The sequence below is a fragment of the Rattus norvegicus genome, chromosome 9, assembly GCF_021556685.1.
Source record: "Rattus norvegicus strain SHRSP/BbbUtx chromosome 9, alternate assembly SHRSP_T2T, whole genome shotgun sequence".
Lineage (NCBI taxonomy): Eukaryota > Metazoa > Chordata > Mammalia > Rodentia > Muridae > Rattus > Rattus norvegicus.
Genome location: NC_141542.1, coordinates 80,258,330 through 80,280,039, shown reverse-complemented (window position 1 = coordinate 80,280,039; position 21,710 = coordinate 80,258,330). Strand labels below are relative to the sequence as shown.

General features: G+C 40.8%; 1 protein-coding gene across 1 annotated transcript in view; it reads left to right on the top strand.

Annotated features, from left to right (window-relative positions):
* The window catches only part of Dytn (dystrotelin), a 61,145-nt gene that overhangs the window by 25,914 nt on the left and 13,521 nt on the right, over positions 1-21,710 (top strand). The window contains 4 exon segments of the mRNA XM_087569114.1: positions 11,369-11,512; positions 13,688-13,694; positions 14,921-14,991; positions 17,995-18,154. Of these exon segments, the coding sequence (XP_087425240.1) occupies positions 11,369-11,512; positions 13,688-13,694; positions 14,921-14,991; positions 17,995-18,154 (382 nt within the window).

Genomic DNA, 21,710 nt, shown 5'->3' with positions numbered 1-21,710 from the left:
AGCGCTTCACACTTCAGTGTGGGTAAAACCAGACTTACGCTGTAGATGAGATTTCCCATTCTTCCATTCTCCTACACTAAGTGGTAAAGGCGTCCCCAGTCATTTTCCTCCAAGTAATCATTACATTTGGTTCTGTCGTCTTGCTTTGCCTTTTGAGTCTCTACTCTGGAATGTATCCAAAGCTGGCCTTGAATTCACTGCGTGGCCCATGCTGGCTTCTTAACTAGCCACCCATTTTCTTTCACGTATTCCGTGCTGAAATTACAGATGTATTCCTACCACTCCTGATGCAAACTATAAATTTTGTGTGTGTGTATATGTATGTATATATATATATATATATATATATATATATATATATATATATATATATATCATATGTGTGCAGATGCCCATGTGCTTTGGGGCACATCCACATGTCAATATGGAGGAAGTGAAAAACTTCAAAGTGTTATTCTCTATACATTGTCCACATTTTTTTCCTTAAAAAAAAAAAAGGTTGTACCTATTTATTTGTATGTGTTTGGGTGTTTTGTCTGCATATATTTCTGTGTGTCACATTCATGTCTGGTGCTCATGAAGTCTAGAAGAGGACATTGGATCCTGTGGAACTGGAGTTGCAGATGCTTTTGAGCTGCCAGGGTTCTGAGACTTGAACCCAGGTGCTCTGGAAGAACCCAGTGCTCTTAACCATTTAGCCATTTCTCCAGTGCCCCCTCCCCTAGTTTGAGATAGTTATCTCTCAACTGGCCTGAAACTTGCCAAGTAAAGTATTGGCTATTCAGCAAGCCGCAGCTCTGTCTCTCTCAGTGCCAGGATGAAGGTACGTGCCACCTCACTGAGCTATTTAAATGAAGGGTTTGGGATTGACACTGAGATCCTAGTGTTTGCAAGGGAGCAGTCTACCTACTGAACTTTTCCCCAACCCTACAAGTCATCATTTTGATAGCCTGCTCTCATCCTTCTCGGGATAGCCTGCTCTCATCCTTCTCGGGATAGCCTGCTCTCATCCTTCTGGGGATAGCCTGCTCTCATCCTTCTCGGGATAGCCTGCTCTCATCCTTCTCGGGATAGCCTGCTCTCATCCTTCTCAGGAGCATCATTGCTTGTCAGCGAGTGCATGTACACTTAGAATCAGGGTGAAAGAAAATGCACCGTGCTGGAGTTTGCTAGGAGCTGAAACAGAGAGACCCGGCCTCATCCAGCAGCACGTGTGACCTTTACTTTTCTGTGACTTACTTTCTTCACCCCATCACAGAAAGAGCCTGTCCTTCATTCTCTCAACATAATACTTGTGAGGACAAGATAAACAGAAGGGGATTGCAAGGGCTGTGCAGCACTAAAGTCATTTAAATCTTTGTATTATATCTGATCTACTCCGAGTACAATGAATGTGGTTAGTCCCCTAGATATTATGATGTAGTTTTCAGCATGGTCTGGGTATTCATGAACTCAGAAACTCTGACTGGTGACCAGTCTGGCAATGAATGTGCATGTTATAATTTCACAAATGTGATCGTAGGCAAAGATCCCTACTCCCTATTAAGATGGCAGATCAGGGATGCTCATTTTCTACGGTAAGGGTTATTGCCAAGTGACAGCACTGGATTGGTTTAATAATTCAGCAAGCAATCTGCTCGAGAAGACGCCTCCTTCCTCCTGCTATAGATTCGCTTTACACATGACTGTGCCCATCAACAAGAATAACTTTTATTTATAAGAACATAATTGAAAGTGAGATGTCAGACATTACCCTTATTAAATATTTGGGGGGAAGTTCTCAAAAATGTAATAAAAAACAAAATTAAAGTGCCGAGGAAGAGAAGATGAAATCTCTTGCCTCTGCAGCTGATATAACCCCTTAGGAAACCAGAGGGACATAGCAGAAAACACTAGAATTAAGGCTTTGATTGACCGTGGAACATGGAAGAAATTTGCATAAAATCGACAGCTTCTCACTCTCCTAGCGATAACCAGCTAGGAATTCATGAAACCCTCATTTATAATGTGCCTAATTTTACGGAGAAACTATGGGCAAGCTTAACAAAAAATGAGATGCATAGAATAAAAATTATGGTAATTATTCATGATGCATTACATTTCAGCAGGTCATGTTGCTATATTGCTCTCCATTTTCAACATTTGCATTATTCTCCCCTTAAGTCACTTTGTTTTAATTAAAATATAATTTTACAGCTACAAAAAAAAAATTATGCCATGTCAGTAAGTACGGAAAACAAGACCTAAACACACACACAAAAGCATGCCAGATAGCTGAACGGGATGGCATTCGCATAGACTAGGATAAAGTGAGTAGAAGTGGGTCACGGGCTTAGTTGAGAAGGGCACCAAAGGCTGTAGACTGGCTCAGACATGTTCTGGCCTTGTTCACGGCCGTCCTGGGCAGGAGCTGCCTCCAGTGGGAAGTTTGGGTTGTGCTGAGGCTCCCACAGCTGTCCTGCATCCCTGCAAACCCTGATGGGCGTGTCATCATATGATCATTATCCTTCTACCTAGGACTCCCTGAGATTAGCTTTGTTTTTGTAGAGGCCGGACTGAGTTCTCCCGGGTGATTACCAGTGAGGTTGGGTGGTTTTTTTGTTTGTTTGTGTTTGGTTTTTTTTGTTTTTTTGTTTTGTTTTGTTTTGTTTTGTTTTTTGGTTCTTTTTTTCGGAGCTGGGGACCGAACCCAGGGCCTTGCGCTTCCTAGGTAAGTGCTCTACCACTGAGCTAAATCCCCAGCCCCTTGTGTTTGTTTTTTAACAGGCTCATTTAACATGGTAGTCTCTTCTGTGTACCACCTGTCTGGTGGTCTGCGCTGCTTACGCTTTATACAGAATAGTAGCTTCTAGGCTGTCTCCTGCCCCGAGCGATTCATTTCATAATGCAGGAATTTGCATAGTGACGCTGATCCACCATTCCCAATCATACACAGGTTCAGTGCTTACACATCCACCTACGGGCAAACTCTTATATGTAATCCAAAATCAATACTCGAGGTGCCACTGTAGCGCTAACGGGTGGGCAGAAGATAAAGGCCGTCCACGCGTGCCTCTCCACGCTGCCGCTGGGCTGGCGGTGGTTTTCGCTTTCTTGTTCCAGCTTCACACTGTAAAACAATTCTCTTTCACACGGTCTATTCTGGACTGAGTGTTTCACACTTTTGTGCCTTTCAAAGTGGTTCCGCAGCTGCAAACAGCCCTCTAGTGGAGTATTGAAGTATTTTCAGGGCTCCCAAAAAGCTGTGATGTCCCCTGATGAGATAACATGTGTGAGGTGAGCTTTATGAATAAAGCATTCCGTGTAGTAAGGAAGTAACTCCTACCTGCGCCTGATCTCAGACTTTTTGTTCTTTCTCGTCTGAAGTTTATTTGTAAAAACAGCATAGGACACTGGTCATCTGCAGATAGTGTGTAGGTAGGTGTGTCACAGCGGTCCGTCTGTCTTCACATTGGCACGAGCCTTTTCTATGGGGCCTTCACAGGGGCCTGGGCACCCTTGAGAGCCTGAGCTGGAGCTGAAGGTTGGGCCTTAGCTGGAGCTGTGGCCTCTGCCTTGGTTTGAACTTTGGGCTTTGATTGGCAGAACTGCGGGCCATGTAGCTTCGAATCTTCTTCCCAAGCTTGGGGTGAGCCATGAAAACCAGATGACTGAGTTTGCAGCTGGGGCCCTTTGTCATCTTGGGCTTGATGGCCTCTGCCCATGCACTCATAGCCTTTGCATTGTTTATCTGCATTGTCTTCAGGCCTTTCTTGTTGTACTTCTTGACAAAGGGCATGTTCCTCAGGAACTTGGGATCAACCCCCTTAAGAAATTCATATCTCTGTGACTGGGGTTTCTTGATGCCATTTCTGTGCCATTTGCGGGACTGGTTGTGTGTGGTGTGTTTCTTGGACTTGGCCATGTCTGTACCGTAAGCCACGGCTCTCTCAGCGCCTGGGACTAGAAGAGCCAGACACCTATTTTTTTTTATTAATTGGCTATTTTACTTATTTACATTTCAAATGTTGCCCCCTTCCCGGTCTCCCCTCCCTCAAACCCCCATCCCATCTCCCCTCCCCTTTGTCTCTAAGAGGGACACCCACCCACTCCTGCCTAACCACTCTAGCATCCCCCTACACTGGGGCAACAAACCTCCACAAAACCAAGGGCCTCCCCTTCCATTGATGCCGGATAAGGCCATCCTCTGCTACACATACAGCAGGAGCCATGAACCAGCCCATGTATACTTTTTTGTTGGTAGTTTAGTCCCTGGGAACTCTGAGAGGTCCGGTTAGTTGATATTGCTCTTCCTATGGGGTTGCAATCCCCTTCAGTTCCTTCAGTCCTTCCCCTAACTCTTTTATTGGGGTCCCTGGGCTCAGTCCAATGGTTGGCTGTGAGTGTCTGCATCTGTCTTAGATGCTGGTGAAGCCTTTCAGAGGACAGCCATACTAGGCTCCAGTCTGGGAGCACTTCTTGGTACCAACAATAGTATCAAGGTTTGGTGTCTGCAGATGGGATGGATCTCCAGGTGGGGTAGTCTCTGAATGGCCTTTCCTTCAGTCTCTGCTCCATTTTCTGTCCCTGCATTCCCTTTGGACAGGAGCAATTCTGGGTTAAAATTTTGAGACAGGTGGGTGACCCCATCCCTCAACTGAGGGCCATGCCTATCTACTGGAGGTGGTCTCTTCAGGCTCTATCTCCCTTATGCTGCGTATTTCAGCTAATGTCATCCCCACTGGGTCCTGGGAACCTCTTGCTTCCCTGACATCTGGGACTTTCTAGTGCTTCCCTCTCCAGTTCCCCATCCCCCACTGCTACATCTTTCTATTCATCCTTCTGACCCTCTGGACCTCTCTCCTGTCTCTTCCCACACCTGATCCTGCCCTCCCCCTCCTCTCTGCCTCCCAGGTCCCTCCCTCCCTCCCTCTACCACTCATGGTTATTCTGTTCCCTCTTCTAAGTAGGATTGAAGCATCCACATTTTGTTAAACTTCTTGTTAAACTTTATGTCGTCTGTGAGTTGTATCATGGATATTCTGAGCTTTGGGGCTAATATCCACTTATCAGTGAGTGCGTACCATGTGTGTTCATTTGGTTTGAGGTCTGGGTTACCTCACTCAGGACGATATATTCTAGTTCCATCCATTTGCCTGCAAAATTCATGAAATCATCATTTTTAACAGCAGAGCAATACTCCATTGTGTAAATGTACCACATTTTCTGTATTCATTCTTATGTTGAGGGACATCTGGGTTGTTTCCAGCTTCTGGCTATTATAAATAAGGCTGTTATGATCATAGTGGAGTAGGTGCCCTTGTTATATGTTGGAGCATATTTTAGATATATGCCCTGGAATGGTATAGCTGAGTCTTCAGGTAGAACTATTTCCAATTTTCTGAGGAACTGCCAGATTGTTTTCCAAAGTGGTTGTAGCAGCTTGCAATCCCACCAGCAATGGAGGAGTGTTCCTCTTTCTCCACATCCTTGCCAGCATCTGCTGTTGCCTGAGTTTTTGATCTTAGCCATTCTGATGGATGTGAGGTGGAATCTCAGAGTCATTTTGATTTGTACTTCCTGATGACTAAAGATGGTGAACATTTCTTCAGGTGCTTCTTGGCCATTCAAGATTCCACACTTGAGAATTCTTTGTTTAGCTCTGTACCCCATTTTATAGGGTTATTTGGTTTTCTCAAGTCTAATTTTTTGAGTTCTTTGTATATTTTGGATATTAACCCTCAATCAAATGTAGTGTTAGTGAAGATCTTTTCTCAATATATAGGTTGATGTTTTGTCTTATTGACAGTGTCCTTTGTCTTACAGAAGTTTTCAATTTTATGTGATCCCACTTGTCAATTATTGATCTTAGAGTATGAGTCATTGGTATTCTGTCCAGGAAAATTCCCCCTGTGCCAATGAGCTCAAGGCTCTTCCCCAATTTCTCTTCTATTAGATTCAGTGTATCTGGCTTTATGTCATGGTCCTTGATCCACTTGTTTCTTACAAGGAGATAAAAATGGATCCATTTGCATTCTTCTACATGCGGACCAACAGTTGAACCAGCACCCTTTGTTGAAAATGCTGTCTTTTTTCCACTGGATGGTTTTGGCTTTTTTGTCAAAGATCAAGTGACCATAGGTGTGTGGGTTTATTTCTGCGTCTTCAATTCTATTCCATTGATTTACCTGACTGACTGTACCAATACCATACAGTTTTTATCACTATTGCTCTGTAATACGTCTTGAGGTCAGGGATGGAGATTCCCTGAGAAGTTCTTTTATTGTTGAGAATTATTTTCAATATCCTGGGTTTTTTGTTATTCTAGATGAATTTGAAAATTGCTCTTTCTATCTCCATGAAGAAATGAGTCAGGATTTTGATAATGGGTATTGCATTGAATCCATAGATTACTTTTGGTAAGATGGCCATTTTTACTATAATTAATCCTGCCATCCATTAGCATGGGAAATCTTTTCATCTTCTGAAGTCTTCTTCAACTTCTTTCTTCAGAAACTTGAAGTTCTTGTCATACAGATCTTTTACTTGCTTGGTTAGAGTCACACCAAGATATTTAATATTATTTGTGACTATTGTGAACAGTGTTGTTTCCTTAATTTCTTTGTCAGCCCATTTATCCTTTGTGCAGAGAAAGGCTACTGCTTTGAGTGAATTTTATGTCCAGCCAGTTTGCTTGCTGTCTATCAACTGTAGGAGTTCTCTGGTAAAATTTTTGGGATCGCTTATATATATGATCATATCGTCCACAAATAGTGATATATTGACTTCTTCCTTTCCAATTTGTATCCCTTTGACCTCCTTTTGTTGTCTAATTGCTCAGTCTAGGACTTTGAGTACTATACTGAATAGGTAGGGAGAGAGTGGGCAGCCTTGTCTAGTCCCTGATTTTAGTGATATTGTTTCACGTTTTTCTCCATTTAGTTTGATGTTAGCTATTGGTTTGCTGTATGTTGCTTTTACTATGTTTAGGTATGGGCATTGAATTCCTGATCTTTCCAAGACTTTTTAACATAAAGGAGTATTGTATTTTGTCAAAGACTTTTCCAGTGTCTAATGAGATGATCATGTGTTTTTTTTATTTGATTTGTTTATATAGTAGATTACATTGATAGATTTCTGTACATTGAACCATCCCTGCATCCCTGGGATGATGCCTACTTGATTGTGGATCATTTTGATGTGTTCATGGATTCAGTTTTGAGAATTTTACTGAATATTTTTGCATCAATGTTCATAAGGGAAATTGGTCTGTAGTTCTCTTTATTTGTTGGGTCTTTGTGTGGTTTAGTTACCAGTGGAACTGTAGTTTTATAGAATGAATTAGGTGGTGTTCCTTCTGTTTCTGTTTTGTGGAATAGTTTGAGACGTATTTGTATTAGATCTTCTTTGAAGGTCTGATTATAGTTCTACATTTTTTTGGTTGGAAGACTTTTAATAACTGCTTCTATTTCCTTAGGGTTTATGGGACTGTTTAGATGGTTTATCTGATCCTGGTTTAACTTCGGTACCTGGTATCTGTCTAGAAAATCATCCATTTCATCTAGATTTTCCAATTTTGTTGAGTATAGATTTTTGTAGTAGGATTTGATTTTTTAATTTCCTCAGTTTCTGTTGTTGTCTCACTTTTCATTTCTGATTTTGTTAATTTGGATACTATCTCTTTGCCCTTTAGTTAGTTTGGCTAATTGATTTTCTCAAAGAACCAGCTCTTTGTTTTGTTGATTCTTTGTACAGTTCTCTGTTTCTGTTTGGTTGATTTCAGCCCTGAGTTTGATTATTTCCTGCCTTCTACTCCTTTTGGGTGTATTTGGTTCCTTTTGTGCTAGAGCTTTTAGATGTGCTGTTAAGCTGCTTGTGTAGGATCTCTCCACTTTCTTTATGAAGGCACTGAGAGCCATGAGTTTCCCTCTTAGCACTGCTGTCATTGTGTCCCATAAGTCTGAGTGTGCTATACCTTCATTTATGTTACATTTTAGAAAGTCTTTAATTTTTTTATTTCTTCTCTGTCCAAGTTATCACTGAGTAGAGAGTTATTCATCTTCCATGTGTATGTGGGCTTTCTGTTGTTTTTGTTGTTATTGAAGACCAGCCTTAGTCTGTGGTGATATGATTGGATGCATGGGATTAATTCATTCTTCTTCTATGTGTTGAGTCTTGTTTTGTGTCTGATCATATGGTTAATTTTGGAGATGGTACAATGAGGTGCTGAAAAGAAGATATATTCTTTTGTTTTAGGGTGAGATGTTCTGTATACATCTGTTAAATCCATTTAGTTCATAACTTCTGTTAGTTTCATTGTGTCTCTGTTTAATTTCTGTTTCCATAATCCGTCCATTGGTGAGAGTGGGGTGTTGAAATCTCTCTCTATTGTTGTGTGAGGTTTAGTGTGTGCTTTAAGCTTTAATGGTAACATTTCTTTTACAAATGTAGGTGCCCTTGCATTTGGGGCATAAATGTTCAGAATTGAGGGTTCATCTTGCTGGATTTTTCCTTTGATGAGTATGAAGTGTCCTTCTCCATCTCATATGATAACTTTTGGTTGAAAGTTTATTTTATTGGATATTAGAAAGGCTACTCCAGCTTGTTTCTTAGGACAATTTGCTTGGAAATTTTTTTCCAGCCTTTTACTCTGTAGTAGTGTCTGTCTCTGTCCTCTTTCTCTGTTTGTATCCAGTATTTTAGTCTATGCCTTTTTATTGGGGATTGAGTCCATTGATATTGAGAAATATTAAAGACCAATGATTGTTGCTTCCTGTTATTTTTGTTGGTAGAGTTAGTATTATGTTTGTATGGTTCTCTTCTTTTGGGTTTATTGTGAGAAGATTAATTTCTTCTTTTTTATCCTTGGGTGTAGTTTCCCTCTTTGTGTTGGAGTTTTCCATCTACTATCCTCTATAGTGCTGGTTTAGTGGAAAGATATTGTGTAAATTTGGTTTCATCATGGGTATCTTGCTTTCTCCATCTATGGAAATTGAGAATTTTGTTGGGCATAGTAACCTAAACTGGCATTTCTGTTCTCCTACAGTCAGTATGACATCTCCCAAAGATCTCTTCTGGCTTTTAGAGTCTCTATTGAGAAGTCTTGTGTAATTCTGATAGGTCTGTGTTTATATGTTGCTTGAACTTTTTCCCTTACTGTTTTTAATATTCTTTCTTTGTTCTGTGCATTTGGTGTTTTGATTATTATGTGATGGGAGGAATTTCTTTTCTGATCCAATCTATTTGGCATTCTGTCGGCTTCTTGTACATTTACAGGCGTCTTTCTTTAGGTTAAGCAAATTTTCTTCTATGATTTTGTTGAAGATGTTTACTGGCCCTTTACCAAAGATTACCAAATCTTCACTCTCTTCTATACCTATTATTCTTAGGTTTGGTCTTTTTATTGTGTCCTGAAGTTCCTGGATGTTTTTCACTTTCTTTGATTGTTGTATATGCTATCTTCTATGCCTGAGATTCTCTTTTATTCTGTTGGTGATGCTTGCATCTGTGACTCCTGATCTCTTTCCTAGGTTTTCTACCTCCATAGTTGTCTCCTTTTGTGATTTCTTTATTGTTTCTATTTCTTTTTTTAGACCATGGTTTTGTTCAATTCCTTCACCTGTTTCTGTTTTCCTTTATTTCTTTATAGGATTTATGTGTTTCCTCTTTAAGAGCTTCCACCTCTTTACCTGTGTTCTCCTGTATTTGTTTAAGGAAATTATTTATGTCCTCCTTAAGGTCCTCTATCATCTTCATGAAATGGGATCTTAGATCAGAATCGTGCTTTTCTGGTGTGTTAAGGTATCCCGGGGTTGCTTTGGTGGGAGAATTGGGTTCTGATGATGCCAAGTGGCCTTGGTTTCTGTTGCTCATGTTCTTGGGTTTGCCTCTCACCATCTGGTCATCTCTGGTGTTAACTAGTCTTGCTGTTTCTGACTGGAGCTTGTACCTCCTATGAGCCTGGTTATGTTGTGCCTCCTTGTGTCAGGCTGTCTCTGGGCATGGGAGGGGATCTGGAGCACTTGATCTGTGAGCCTGCTTGTGTCAGACCTCCTGGAAGTCAAGCTTACTCTGGGTGTGGGTGGGGTGGGGTGCTAGAGCACAGGATCTTGCCCCCCACCCCCGGGCATAGTTGGAAACCAGAAGGAAGGTGTACCTCTGGCAGGGCAGGAGGTCCTGTGTCTTCTGGGCTGGGGGTGGGCAGATCCAAGTTAGAGTAGGTATTGGGGCAGGGGGATGGGAGTTGAGATTCAACTTTGAGCTACTGATACCAGAATTCCTGGGGTCAAGCTGTCTCTGGGTGTGGGTGGAGTGTGGAGGGAGCTGGGCCTCATCTCAAACTTCTAACCTCTAGACATATAAAAGAAAATGAATTTTGCTATTTAATGTGTGCTGTATATGGTATTTTGTTATAAATTTCAGAACTGAGACAATAGAATAATCCCAAAGTGTTAAAATTATCTGATGAGACAAGGATTGACTGTGCCACTCCGAAAACATGTTGCTCTCTCCAGCATTATACACCCACCTCCTTGCAGAAGTGGCTAGCTACAGAACAATTACTTTTCATATTTTCTCATTGTGTCTTAAAGTCATTATCACAGTCTACAAAAAGCAACAGAATTAATCTCTTTCTTAAATGTGAAGTCTTTGTGAGCAGACAATTCCCTGCTCTTTTAATGTTTTCTTCTTTTGCTCAACTGTAGTAACCAAAGATGGTAAAATGCTTCCAAAATAATTTTGAATAAAACTAAATGGAACTCTGTACAATCAAGTATTCCTAACCGTACAGTCATCTGTGCTCCTTCAGATATGACATAACAAGCACCCACCCATGCTTTGAAACCCTGGTCTCTGACCTGGACAAGATGACCCATGAATCATTATCATTGACTTTCTTAGTATTTTTATATCTAGATTGGCATGGAGAAGGGAACATGGAATTTCCATTTCCATTTTCAGCTGACTAACTCTCTACTAACTGGACAGTCTGCTGGAAAAGAACACAGAGGAGAAGTGGGAAGTGGGACCACATCATTGCTATTTGAAAAGACAATGACCTTGACATCTAACTTCATTAACATTTTCAATCAGAAAGGGGGATGGGGCTGGAGAGATAGTTCAGTCGTTAAGAGTGCTTGTTGCTTTTCCAGAAGACCCAAGTTCAATTCCCAGTACTCTCATTGGATAGCTCACAAGTACCTGTAATTTGAGCCTCAGGGCATCTTCTGGGCTCCTTGGGCACACACAAATGGCATACATGCCCACACATGTGAGTGCATGCACACACAAATAAATCTTTTAAAAATATATTTTCAGAAAAAAATTGATGTCATACTTAATCATTAAGAATTGCCCCAACATCTTACGAAAGTCTGCTTTCTAACAGGCTTTGCATTCAATATAAAGGCCCTAAAACCCCAGTGTATGCAAGCTCAGCCGGAGCAGTAGAAACAGCAGCCACAGAACGCACCAGATTCCTGTGCCAAAGGTCATCACCTGCTCTGCAAGCAATTGACAGCCCGCATCGCCAGCTGAGCCCAGAAGAGAGGGGAGCCAGAGAGAAGCAGAGCATCCACTCTGTAAGCAAGCATCAAGCCTTGTAAAACTAACTAGTCCCAGACCGATGTAATCCCAGACCGATGTAATCCCAGACCGATGTAATCCCAGACCGATGTAATCCCAGACCGATGTAATCGATGAAAACTATGGAGCCATGTTTCCAATCATAAACTAGTACATGTTTCTGTTTGTCTTTTGAGACATGGTCTCTCTTTTTAGCCCAAACTGGACTAAAACCAGATCAACCCTTGGGCTTCTGCCTCCAGAGTACCAGGAATACAGGTGTAAACTACCATGCCCACTCTCTCCCTGGGCCATACAGTTGTTACATAAAATTTGGAAAAATAAGTAAAAAATGAAAATAATCTATGTGTACGCATCATTAACATTTCAATAAGCTTCACTCCCTTTGAATATTTTCATTTAGACCGTACTTTGAGATGTACTGATTAAACTGTCAAAGTGTCAATGTAAATTATATTGTGAACATTTTTCCATTGTCAGAATTCCTCAAAAACATCTGCATAGTTATTTAAATAGACAGAATGCTATTCATTTAACTCGCTTTTTTGACATTTAGGTTGCTTCCAATTTTTACTGTAATTTAAAATTTACTTTTAAAACTTCCTTTCATTATTCTTTATGTACAGTTTACCCTATTGTCTCCCTACAGTACATTTCTAAAGTAGGATTACCAAAAAAGGTTATTGAAAATATGCTTAAAGTTCATCATTGCTTATTGTAAAATTGCCTTTCAGAAAGTTACGCCAGCTCATACACCCAGCAAATCCAACTCCTAGCTCACTGAAACTTGGCTAAAGCTAAAATGAACTCTTGCCACATTTTAATTCTGCCAATTTACAAGAAAGTAAAATATCATTTCACTTGCTTTTATTTTTCTCAACTTGAGTGAAACAACCCTCCCTCAAATACTTTAGAAGGCATTATATTTTGTCCCTCCCATCCCCCCTCTGGAGTCTCACTTTGATGTCACGATATTTGAACTCTGCCCCTTCCAGCTCGGCAGAAGAAAACCTTGCTTCCTTTGGAATAGAATGACTTGCTTTATGGATTTTTTTTCTTTCTAGTTTCTTATAGTTTCAGCTCTCCAGGAGAAAATCAAATGATTCCTTAAGTGTGTTTTATTTTTAGCATTCACGCTTATAACAGTGACTTATGTTTTTCCCTGATGGGGATTAAAAGAAGCCTGCTATGTCTCCCACCCTCCTTACTTGGTTCTAGTTTGTACTTTCTCTATTCAGTCTTACACTTGTAGTGCATTTGTGGTTTATTTAGAATGATTTTTGTAATACAAGCAAAGTGTGAGTCTGAAGTTTAAAATACGGCACCTACAATTGAAGTATGAGTGACATATTAAAAGTGACACATATTTAATTGGTACCACCGTGGAGTGTATGCACAGATATATGCCCATGAAACCATGACCACATCCTGGCCATAAAATGCCCAACATCTGTCCATCATCTCCTAAAGCTTCCTCTCAGCCCCATTACTGTTATTGTTCTTGGATGTGTTGCTATTACTAGTATGGGAGATAAGAATGTGTAACATTAAACGCTACTCTCTGATGATGGGGCGGATGTCTAGGACTTATTTATTTTACATAAGAACAACTTTGGCCCATATACTACCACCCACCCATTTCTTCCAATTTTTTGTTATTTTTTATGCTGCTGTGAAATAATTATTCTTCTAGAAGAATATCAAAATGTTCATCGCTGAGGTAGTCTGATCTTCAGGGGGCCATCAGGGGGTGATTATTTATAACATTTTTAATAAGTTTAGTAATCAAGGGAAAAGATTAGTTTCTAGGAGACAGCTGTGCTAAGTAGAACCATGCTGGAGAGTGAGGGGTGTACCCACCAGTGCCGAAAGGCTTGGAACCAGGTGTTTAGCTCCTTTCAGCCATAGGACCTCTGTCCCTACTTCCCCAGGGGTGACCTGCATGGGACAGTCCTTTTCCTCTACATTTGTATGTGAGAAGGTGTGTATACATGTATGTGTAGGCCTAACTCTATTGAATTGACAACCCAAAAGCCTTTCACACATGTACAAGAAAGCCATACACTTTTATTTACTGCATCTAATTCTAAACAATTGGAAACAACCTAAGGTGCTCAGAAAGTGGTTCAGTGGGACAAGGTACTTGCCATATAAGCTAAACAGCCTGAGTTCAATACCAGGAGCTGGTCTTCTGACCTCCACACAGGCACTGTGCACACATGCCCCATTCTCTGTAAGTAATAAAAAAAATTAATCAATAATAAAAGTTTTTAAAATTAAAAAGCATTAATTCTTTAATGGAGAATGACTCAATAAACTTTGGTATCTAGCCTGTGAGCATCATTGTATATTTACATACAGAAACGTAAAATGTTTATCAATTACAGAAAAAAATGTTTTATATGATACTATAGATGGAAAAAATCTTCACAGTTTTTTACATTAAAAACATAAAGGTCATTACTGTAAAGCTATGCTTGAATATTTAAATGAAAATAACGGCCTGTCACTCAGAAGCAACAGAGTGTCTACACCAACAAGAAAGGTGACTGTACATGTGTATGCAGCTCACTCTCCTCTTTCTGTGGCCCCTTTGCTTTTCTACCCCTGTGCCCACCTTTGATCATCTAAACAGTGTTTCTCTGGGCCCAGGCCCTCTCTGGGTCACTTGCAAGAGGAGAGGAAGCTTTAGAGTAAAGCCACGGTTGTCTAGAAGTGTAAAATGGGGAAATCCGTGTCTTGACCATGGGTGGAAGTTGAACCAAGCTGAGCTGGGTCGCCAGAAATCCTCATGTGGCAGCTCAGGAAGCAGAGTGTGACATGAGAAAGTTCAGTGAGGAAATCCTAAAGAAGAGTAGAGCCACCCTCATTCATTCAAAAGACTTGGGGAATTCAACGGGAAGTAATGACTGTCAGGAGACATCCAGGTAGGAGGCAATGAGCAAAGATGAAGCAAAGCATCGAAGGAAAAGGAAGAAGCTTAGATCAAAGACAGAAAAGGACCCAAGCGTGTTCTGTGGATGACTCTAGAAGTAGCTGTTCAGAGAGGCAGCTTATGGGGGCAGAAGACTGTTGTGACTTACCCTTTAGTATTTTATATTAATATGTGAACATATTATAGTGTAGTAATATTAATATATAATTAACTTTGTAAATTAGGCTGCACAACTATACTTTTCATACATTAATATTTGCATCATTGTTCTTAGACATAAATCTAAGCATCAGCAAGTTTGTAAAATGTTGTATTTTATTTTGAAAAACAATACATCATTATCAGGCCCATATGACAATTCTTTAAATGTGCTTAAGTTCAGACTAAAAAACTCATCTTCCCAATTTCTTGCTTCTCTAGACCGTAGTCAACATTAAGAATGAGCTGTGGAGGACTCGTGACTCTGTCAACGCTCTGCACAGGGAAAGAAGGTAAGAGCCACATGTAGATATCTGAGAAGACAGGATCCCCGTGTTGATATGTGACAGCGGCTGAAACAAGCCAGGAGCTCTGCCCTGAGCTTTTATAGAGACATTTCTGTAGAAAAAAATGAAGCTCCCCCTTTTTTTATTGGAAGAAATTATTTAAGTAAGGAAATCCTATATTTCAATATGAAGTTTTTTCAAAGGCAACTTAATGCTGAGTGAGTAGTGAGGCATAACAAATATCATCTAACTGGGTATAGAACAGTTTTATCCTTGATCCCATTACTTGAAAGGAGGGTAAGAGGGGCTGGGTAGATGTCTCAATTGACAACATACTTGCCACATAAGCATGCTGACCTGATTTTGATCCTTAGGACCTGCTTGTTGGAAGGAGAGAATTGATTCCTGCAAGTTGCCTATGACTTCCACATGCTCACCACACACACACACACACACACACACACACACACACACACACACACACACACAAATTCTTGCCAGGCATAGTGTTGCATGCCTTTAATTCCAGCACTCAGGAACAGAGGCAGGTGCATCTCCGTAAGGTTGAGGCCAGTCTGGTCTACATCAGGGCTACATAGCGAGACTCGGTCTCAAAATAAATAAATAAATAAATCTTGAAGTTTTTCAAAAATAATTTTAAAGCTATGTTATTCCATGTATGTAGTCCATATCTGCTGCATATACCATTTGTAACCTAATAAAATATTTATCACTACAAAACGCACCAAAGTATCAGACAGATTTAATTAAGGAAATGAAAACCAGAGGCTCCATTTTGGCTGTGTGCATCAGCGTTTTTATTGATGGTTTGTATGAAACTGTACAAGCACACAGCTCAGATGTATGTGTGATGTGGTATAAAAGGCACCGGTAATAGGTTGAACTTAGGATTACTAACATTTAATTCCTGAAACAGTAGAATAATCACTAAAGACATAACTTCAAGGGATTGAAAAGAATCCGAACAGCTGGAGGCCCAGGCTCTCAGGAAACAGCAGAAGCGGCTGCGATGGACAGTAAGCTTAGTAACAGGCAGCATGAAGTCCCTGGTAACAGGGCCCTGACTACATCTCTGATCAGACATTGGAAGAGTGTCATCCAGTTGCTTAGTGACAACTCCTTAGTCTTCAGTATCTGGGGACTCAATGACATTGTGTTTCACTACATAGCATGTGCCCTTTCCGGGAGCATTCGGGCCCCTTCCAAGGCCTCACACACAGAATTCAGGGTTCTTGGTAATAGAAAGCAAATAAGAAACTTTAAAAGGGCAGATCCTAGGTCATGTGGAAGGAATTATTTCTCAGGTAATATGAACTTGGTATCATAGATTTGCTTGGAAAGCAGCAGGGTTCAAACTCCTGGAAATACTTGTACCAGGTAAATTATAGCTAGTGGGGGCACTTTATGAGGATTCTCCCCATAAAATAAAAACTGGAGAGCCAGGTGTACTGACACATACCTTTAATTCCAGCACTCCTGAGAGACAGACAAGGAGATCTCTTGAGTTCAAAGCCAACCTGGTCTACTTAGGGAGTTCTAGGCAGCTACATGGTGAGATCTTGTTAAACAAAATGAAACAAAACAAACAACAAAAAGAAAGAAAAAGAGAGAGAGAGAGAGAGAGAGAGAGAGAGAGAGAAAGGAAGAAAGAAAGAAAGAGAGAGAGAAAGGAAGGAAGAAAGAAAGAAAGAAAGAAAGAAAGAAAGAAAGAAAGAAAGAAAGAAAACTGTTTCTGATAAGGCTTGGCTTGGTTTCCCCTGGGCTATTGAAGAATGAGGATACTTCAGCTGTCTAAACATGGTGGATAGGCCAGAAAGGAGGAAAGGATGTAAGGTTTGGAGCACATGGGACAAAAAAGAGAGATTGTCAGTCATGCTTAGTGAAACACTGTGGGATTGACAGCCTTTCTACACACCTCTGAGTTATGTAACCCCCGGACTAACTCCATTCTGAAAAATCCACCATATAAAATGCCTGGCACTCTAACTATAATTAGGATTTTTGGGTCAGGCTTCCTTGTGACTAGAGGTTTAAAGGTGACTATTTAAAGACACCTGCTTTGTGTGAGAGCTTAAACTTTATTTCAAGACCTTTTCCAGGCATTATGACACTTAGGAATTTCAAATATGCTCTCATATGGAAGAATGTCACTGTTCACCATAAATGTTAAAATGCCAATAGGACTGGTTAAGAACAAGATCATGTTAATTCCATACCTACTATGTGACAGGACCAGAGAATGTGGTGATAGAGTTTCCAGAATTGGAAAACAATGTGCAATAAAATAATTTAGTAATATATAAATAAAACAGGAAGTATATGAGTGTGTAAGCTCAGAAATTAAGGCTGGAGACTAGATAAAAACCTGAAATCTCACACTACTGAATTTAAAAGCAACTAGACATAGAGAAAAAGTATACAGAAAAATAAAGAAGAAAAACATCTAAACAGGGCCAGAAAGAGGTTGGAGTTCTGCCTTGTAGGGAGGTAAAAGGGAAGTCAAGGAAAGCCTTGTTGAAAGTGTAATTAATGTGTTAGCATAGATTGCAAGGAGGTGACTGAAGCTATAACCTAGAGGGGCAAAAGACTCAAGGGAAGAGTATAAACGAACAGATCTGTGACTCGTGGGCTGTATACCTTCTCTGTGGTCTCCATGCTAAGTGAATTGCCTTCACAAATGGGGTATTTCTAGACATAGTACTGAATAAGGGCAATATGTAAATGTAAGTCAGTGCTAAACCATGTTGTCAAAAGTAATCCAACAGGCCTAGTGAGTTCAATATCTCTAAAGATGTGAAAGCTGGGGAAATAGTCGTAAGACATATGTAATGAACACAAAAGGTATCTGCCCACAGACACAGCAGCAAGTGGTGGTGATGGAGTGACATGGTAGTCAAGGCACAGGCTGCCCACCAGGAGGACCTGGGAAGCTCTCACTGGACTGTAGGTGTGATTCTCCGCTCTTACACAAACCTGTTTCCATACCAGGTTCCTTAGAAAACAGTTGCAAAGATACAAGCACAAATTGCAAGGCACATACACCTTACAGGAAAACCAGAACTGCAGATTTGAAACAAAGATTCGGGAGCTCACAATCAACCAAGATAACCTGTGGACCAAGCTACAACAGATGAGACGAGACCTACAGGTACAAATGGGAGATCTACTGTCTGTCTGGACTACCTAGAAGTCTAACCTCAAGTATCCCTGCCCTGGCCAAAGAAGGGCTGCTTTCCAAAGCCTCACACGTCGCTTGGACCAGCCTCTTCCCCACCACTCCCCTCCATCTCCCCAAATCTGCTCCCACTTCCACCCACTAAGCTCTACACTCTTTCAGACTGCAGCCTTGCTACACAGGGGAAATGGTAGAGCAAAGCGCTCCCGTCAAAGTGCTCCCGTCAAAGTGCTCCGGCATAGCATTTGGCCTCAGATCTCTTTGTACATTGTTAAAAGATGTTAAGGACTTCCCTAGGATGCTTTATCTCTGTGAGCTATATCTGTTGCTATTTTATCCTGTCAATAACAACAATAACAACAACAACAAAGACTGAGAAGTGTTTCAAAAGGATATTCATTAACTGAGATATAAAATTGGTCAATATATATATATATACATATATAGAATATTTTCAAGCAATAACTGGATATTTTTAGAGCCTGGGAGAGGGTCAATGATTTGTGTACTTGGTTAAACCTCTAGAATGTGGGACTTTATGAAAGCAGAACTTTCCTTGCTGTAAGCAATCTTTTAGGAGAGGTTTACTTAAGTTGATTTGCATAAAGGTGCAGTTAAAAAAAAAGAAGAAAGAAATCTTGCTGTAGCCATTCACATAACTAAAGTATTATCCACTGATACAACATCAAACATAAAAAGCAATTGTTTTTGAAAGGGTAGGTGCATTATGAAATCTAAAGCCGTGTTTGTTTCATACTCGACTTTATTAAAATCCCAGTGTTCTCGCTGCTCTCTGAGTGGAACTATCCATGTTTCGTGTTGTAATATATATTGGCCACATGGTGAATATTGACTCACTGAGCTAGACTGAGCCTCCTGGAGCCTGCCAATTTCATTATACAATATTATTTTTTGAGGAAAGGAAGATAAGAAGAAAAAAAACTCACATCCAGTCCCACCAGTTGTTGTCAGAGAAACATTTAAGAATTGAAAGGCTTGCCAGCTCACCCGTGGCAGATACAAGCTTTCTAAAATTTTAATTATCGCTTGAATCCTCGACTGTTATAAATGACCACAGAGTTAATCATTTTCTCTGCAGTGTCACATTCCTTTTCTTCTCCTCCCTCTCCCCCCAGAAAATTATTGCCTAATGTCCCAGTCTAACACAATCTGCCAGTCTTCCCTTGGCGGGAGAGCCGATGCCTGTGTTTCAGGGCGCATCTGAAATACTCTGTGGGTGCTTTCCATTTTGATACACACAACACTGAAAAGACAGATTATTAAGAAAGTTTGGATCTTTTGCTATACCAGGAGACATTAAGTTAAGTTGTCTTCTTTTTATTATTTATTTTATTACATCACAAATGCTCCCCTGCTCCTGTTACCCCCTCATAGAGTTCCTTTGCCTCTGAGAGGGTAGCCCTCCCCACTTCCCCCCGCCCATCACTATGGTGCATCAAGTCTCTGCAGGAGAGGTACATCCTGCCTCACTGAGGCCACACAAGGCAGCCCTCTGTTACATATGCGACATGGGGCCTCAGACCAGCCCGTGTAGGCTCTTTGGTTGCTTCCTCGGTCTCTGGGAGCTCCCAGGCATCCAGGTTAGTTCACACTGTTGGTCTTCCTGTGGTGTTGCCATCTCCTTAAGGGCCTTCAGCCCTTCCCCTAACTCTTCCATAAGGGTCTCTGACCTCTGTCCATTGTTTGTCTGTGAGTATCTGCGTCTGTCTCAGTCAACTGCTGGGGAGAGCCTCTCAGAAGGCTGACACGCTAGGCTCCTGTCTGCAAGCTCACAACATAGCATCGTTGATAGTCTGAGGCATTGGTGCTTGCACGTGGAATGGGTCTCAAAATAGGCAGTCACCGATTGGCTATTCCTTCCGTCTCTGCTCCATCTGCGTCCCCGCATTTCTTTTGGCGGGGGCCAATTTGAGGTCAAAGTTTTGTAGGTGGGTTAGTGGCCCCATCCCTCCACTGGAGGTCCTGTATGGCTACTGAAGGCGGTCTCTTCAGGTTCCAGATCCCCATTGTTGAGCATTTTGGTAAAGGTTACCCCTATTGACTCCTGGGAGCCTTTATCATCCTGGGTCTCTGGGACTTCATGGAGATCCATCCCTTACCACCCACCTTCCGCAGCTGCACATTTCCATTCATTCTCCTGGCCCTCTGTGACTCCCTCCTGACTATTTCCCTCACCCTCCCCTCGCTCTCCCACCCAGATCCCTCCTTCCCTCTGCCTCCCATGACTATTTTGTTCCCTCTTCTAAGTGGGATTCAAACATCCTCACTTGGGCCTTCCTTCTTGTTTAACTTCTTTGGGTCTGTGGGGCGTATTATCAGTATTCTGAACTGTTTGACTAATACCCACTTATGCGTTAGTATAAACCATGTATATTGTTTTAGTCTGCGTTACCTAACTCAGAATGATATTTTCTAGTTCCGTCCATTTGCCTACAAAATTCATGATGTCCTTGTTTTTAATAACTGAATAGTATTCCATCGTGTAAATGTACAATATTTTCTCCGGTTGAAGGACATCTGGGGTGCTTCCTGTTTCTGGCTATTACAAATAAAGCTGCTATGATTGTTTTTTTTTCTTTCAGTTTATATAGTGGATTATATTGATGGATTTTTGTATAATGAACCATCCCTGCATCAGTGAAATGAAGCCTACTTGATCATGTGGATGGCAGCTTTCATGTGCTCTTAGATTCAGTTTGCAAGTATTTTCTTGAGTATTTTTGCATCAGTGTTCATAAGGGAAATTGATTTGAAATTCTGTCTTTGTTGAATCTTTGTGTGGTCTAGGTGTCAGGGTGACTGTGGCCTCATAGGATGAGTTTGGCAGTGTTTCCTCTGTTTCTATTTTGTGGAATAGTTTGAGGAGTGTTGGTATTAGCTCTTCTTTGAAAGTCTGGTAGAATTCTGCACTAAAACCATCTGATCCAGGGCTGTTTGTTTGTTTGTTTGTTTGTTTGTTGCTTGCAGTGTTTTAATGGCTGCCTCTGTTTTCTTACGGGTTATAGGACTATTCAGATGGTTTACCCAATCTTGATTAAGCTTTGGTAATTGGTATTTGTCTAGAAAATCATCCTTTCATTTAAATTTTCCAATTTTGTGGAGTACAGCCTTTTGAAGTAACACCTAATAATTCTTGGAATTTCCACAGCGTCTGTTCTTATCTCTCCCTTCTCATTCTTGATTTTGTTAATTTGGTTGCTGTCTCTCTGTCTTTTAGTTAGTGTGGCAAAGAACTTGTCTATCATGTTGATTTTCTCAAAGAACCAGCTCTTAGTTTTGTTGATTCTTTGAATTGTTCTCTTTGTTTTTAGTTGATTGATTTCAGCCCTGGGTTTGATTATTTCCTGCCATCTACCCTTCCTGGATATGTTTGCTTCTTTTTCCCCTAGAGCCGTCAGATGTACTTTTAATTCGTTAGTATGAGAAATTTCCAATTTCTTTATGAGGGCACTTAGTGCTATGACTTTTCCTCTTAGCACTGCTTTCATAGTGTTCCATAAGTTTGGGT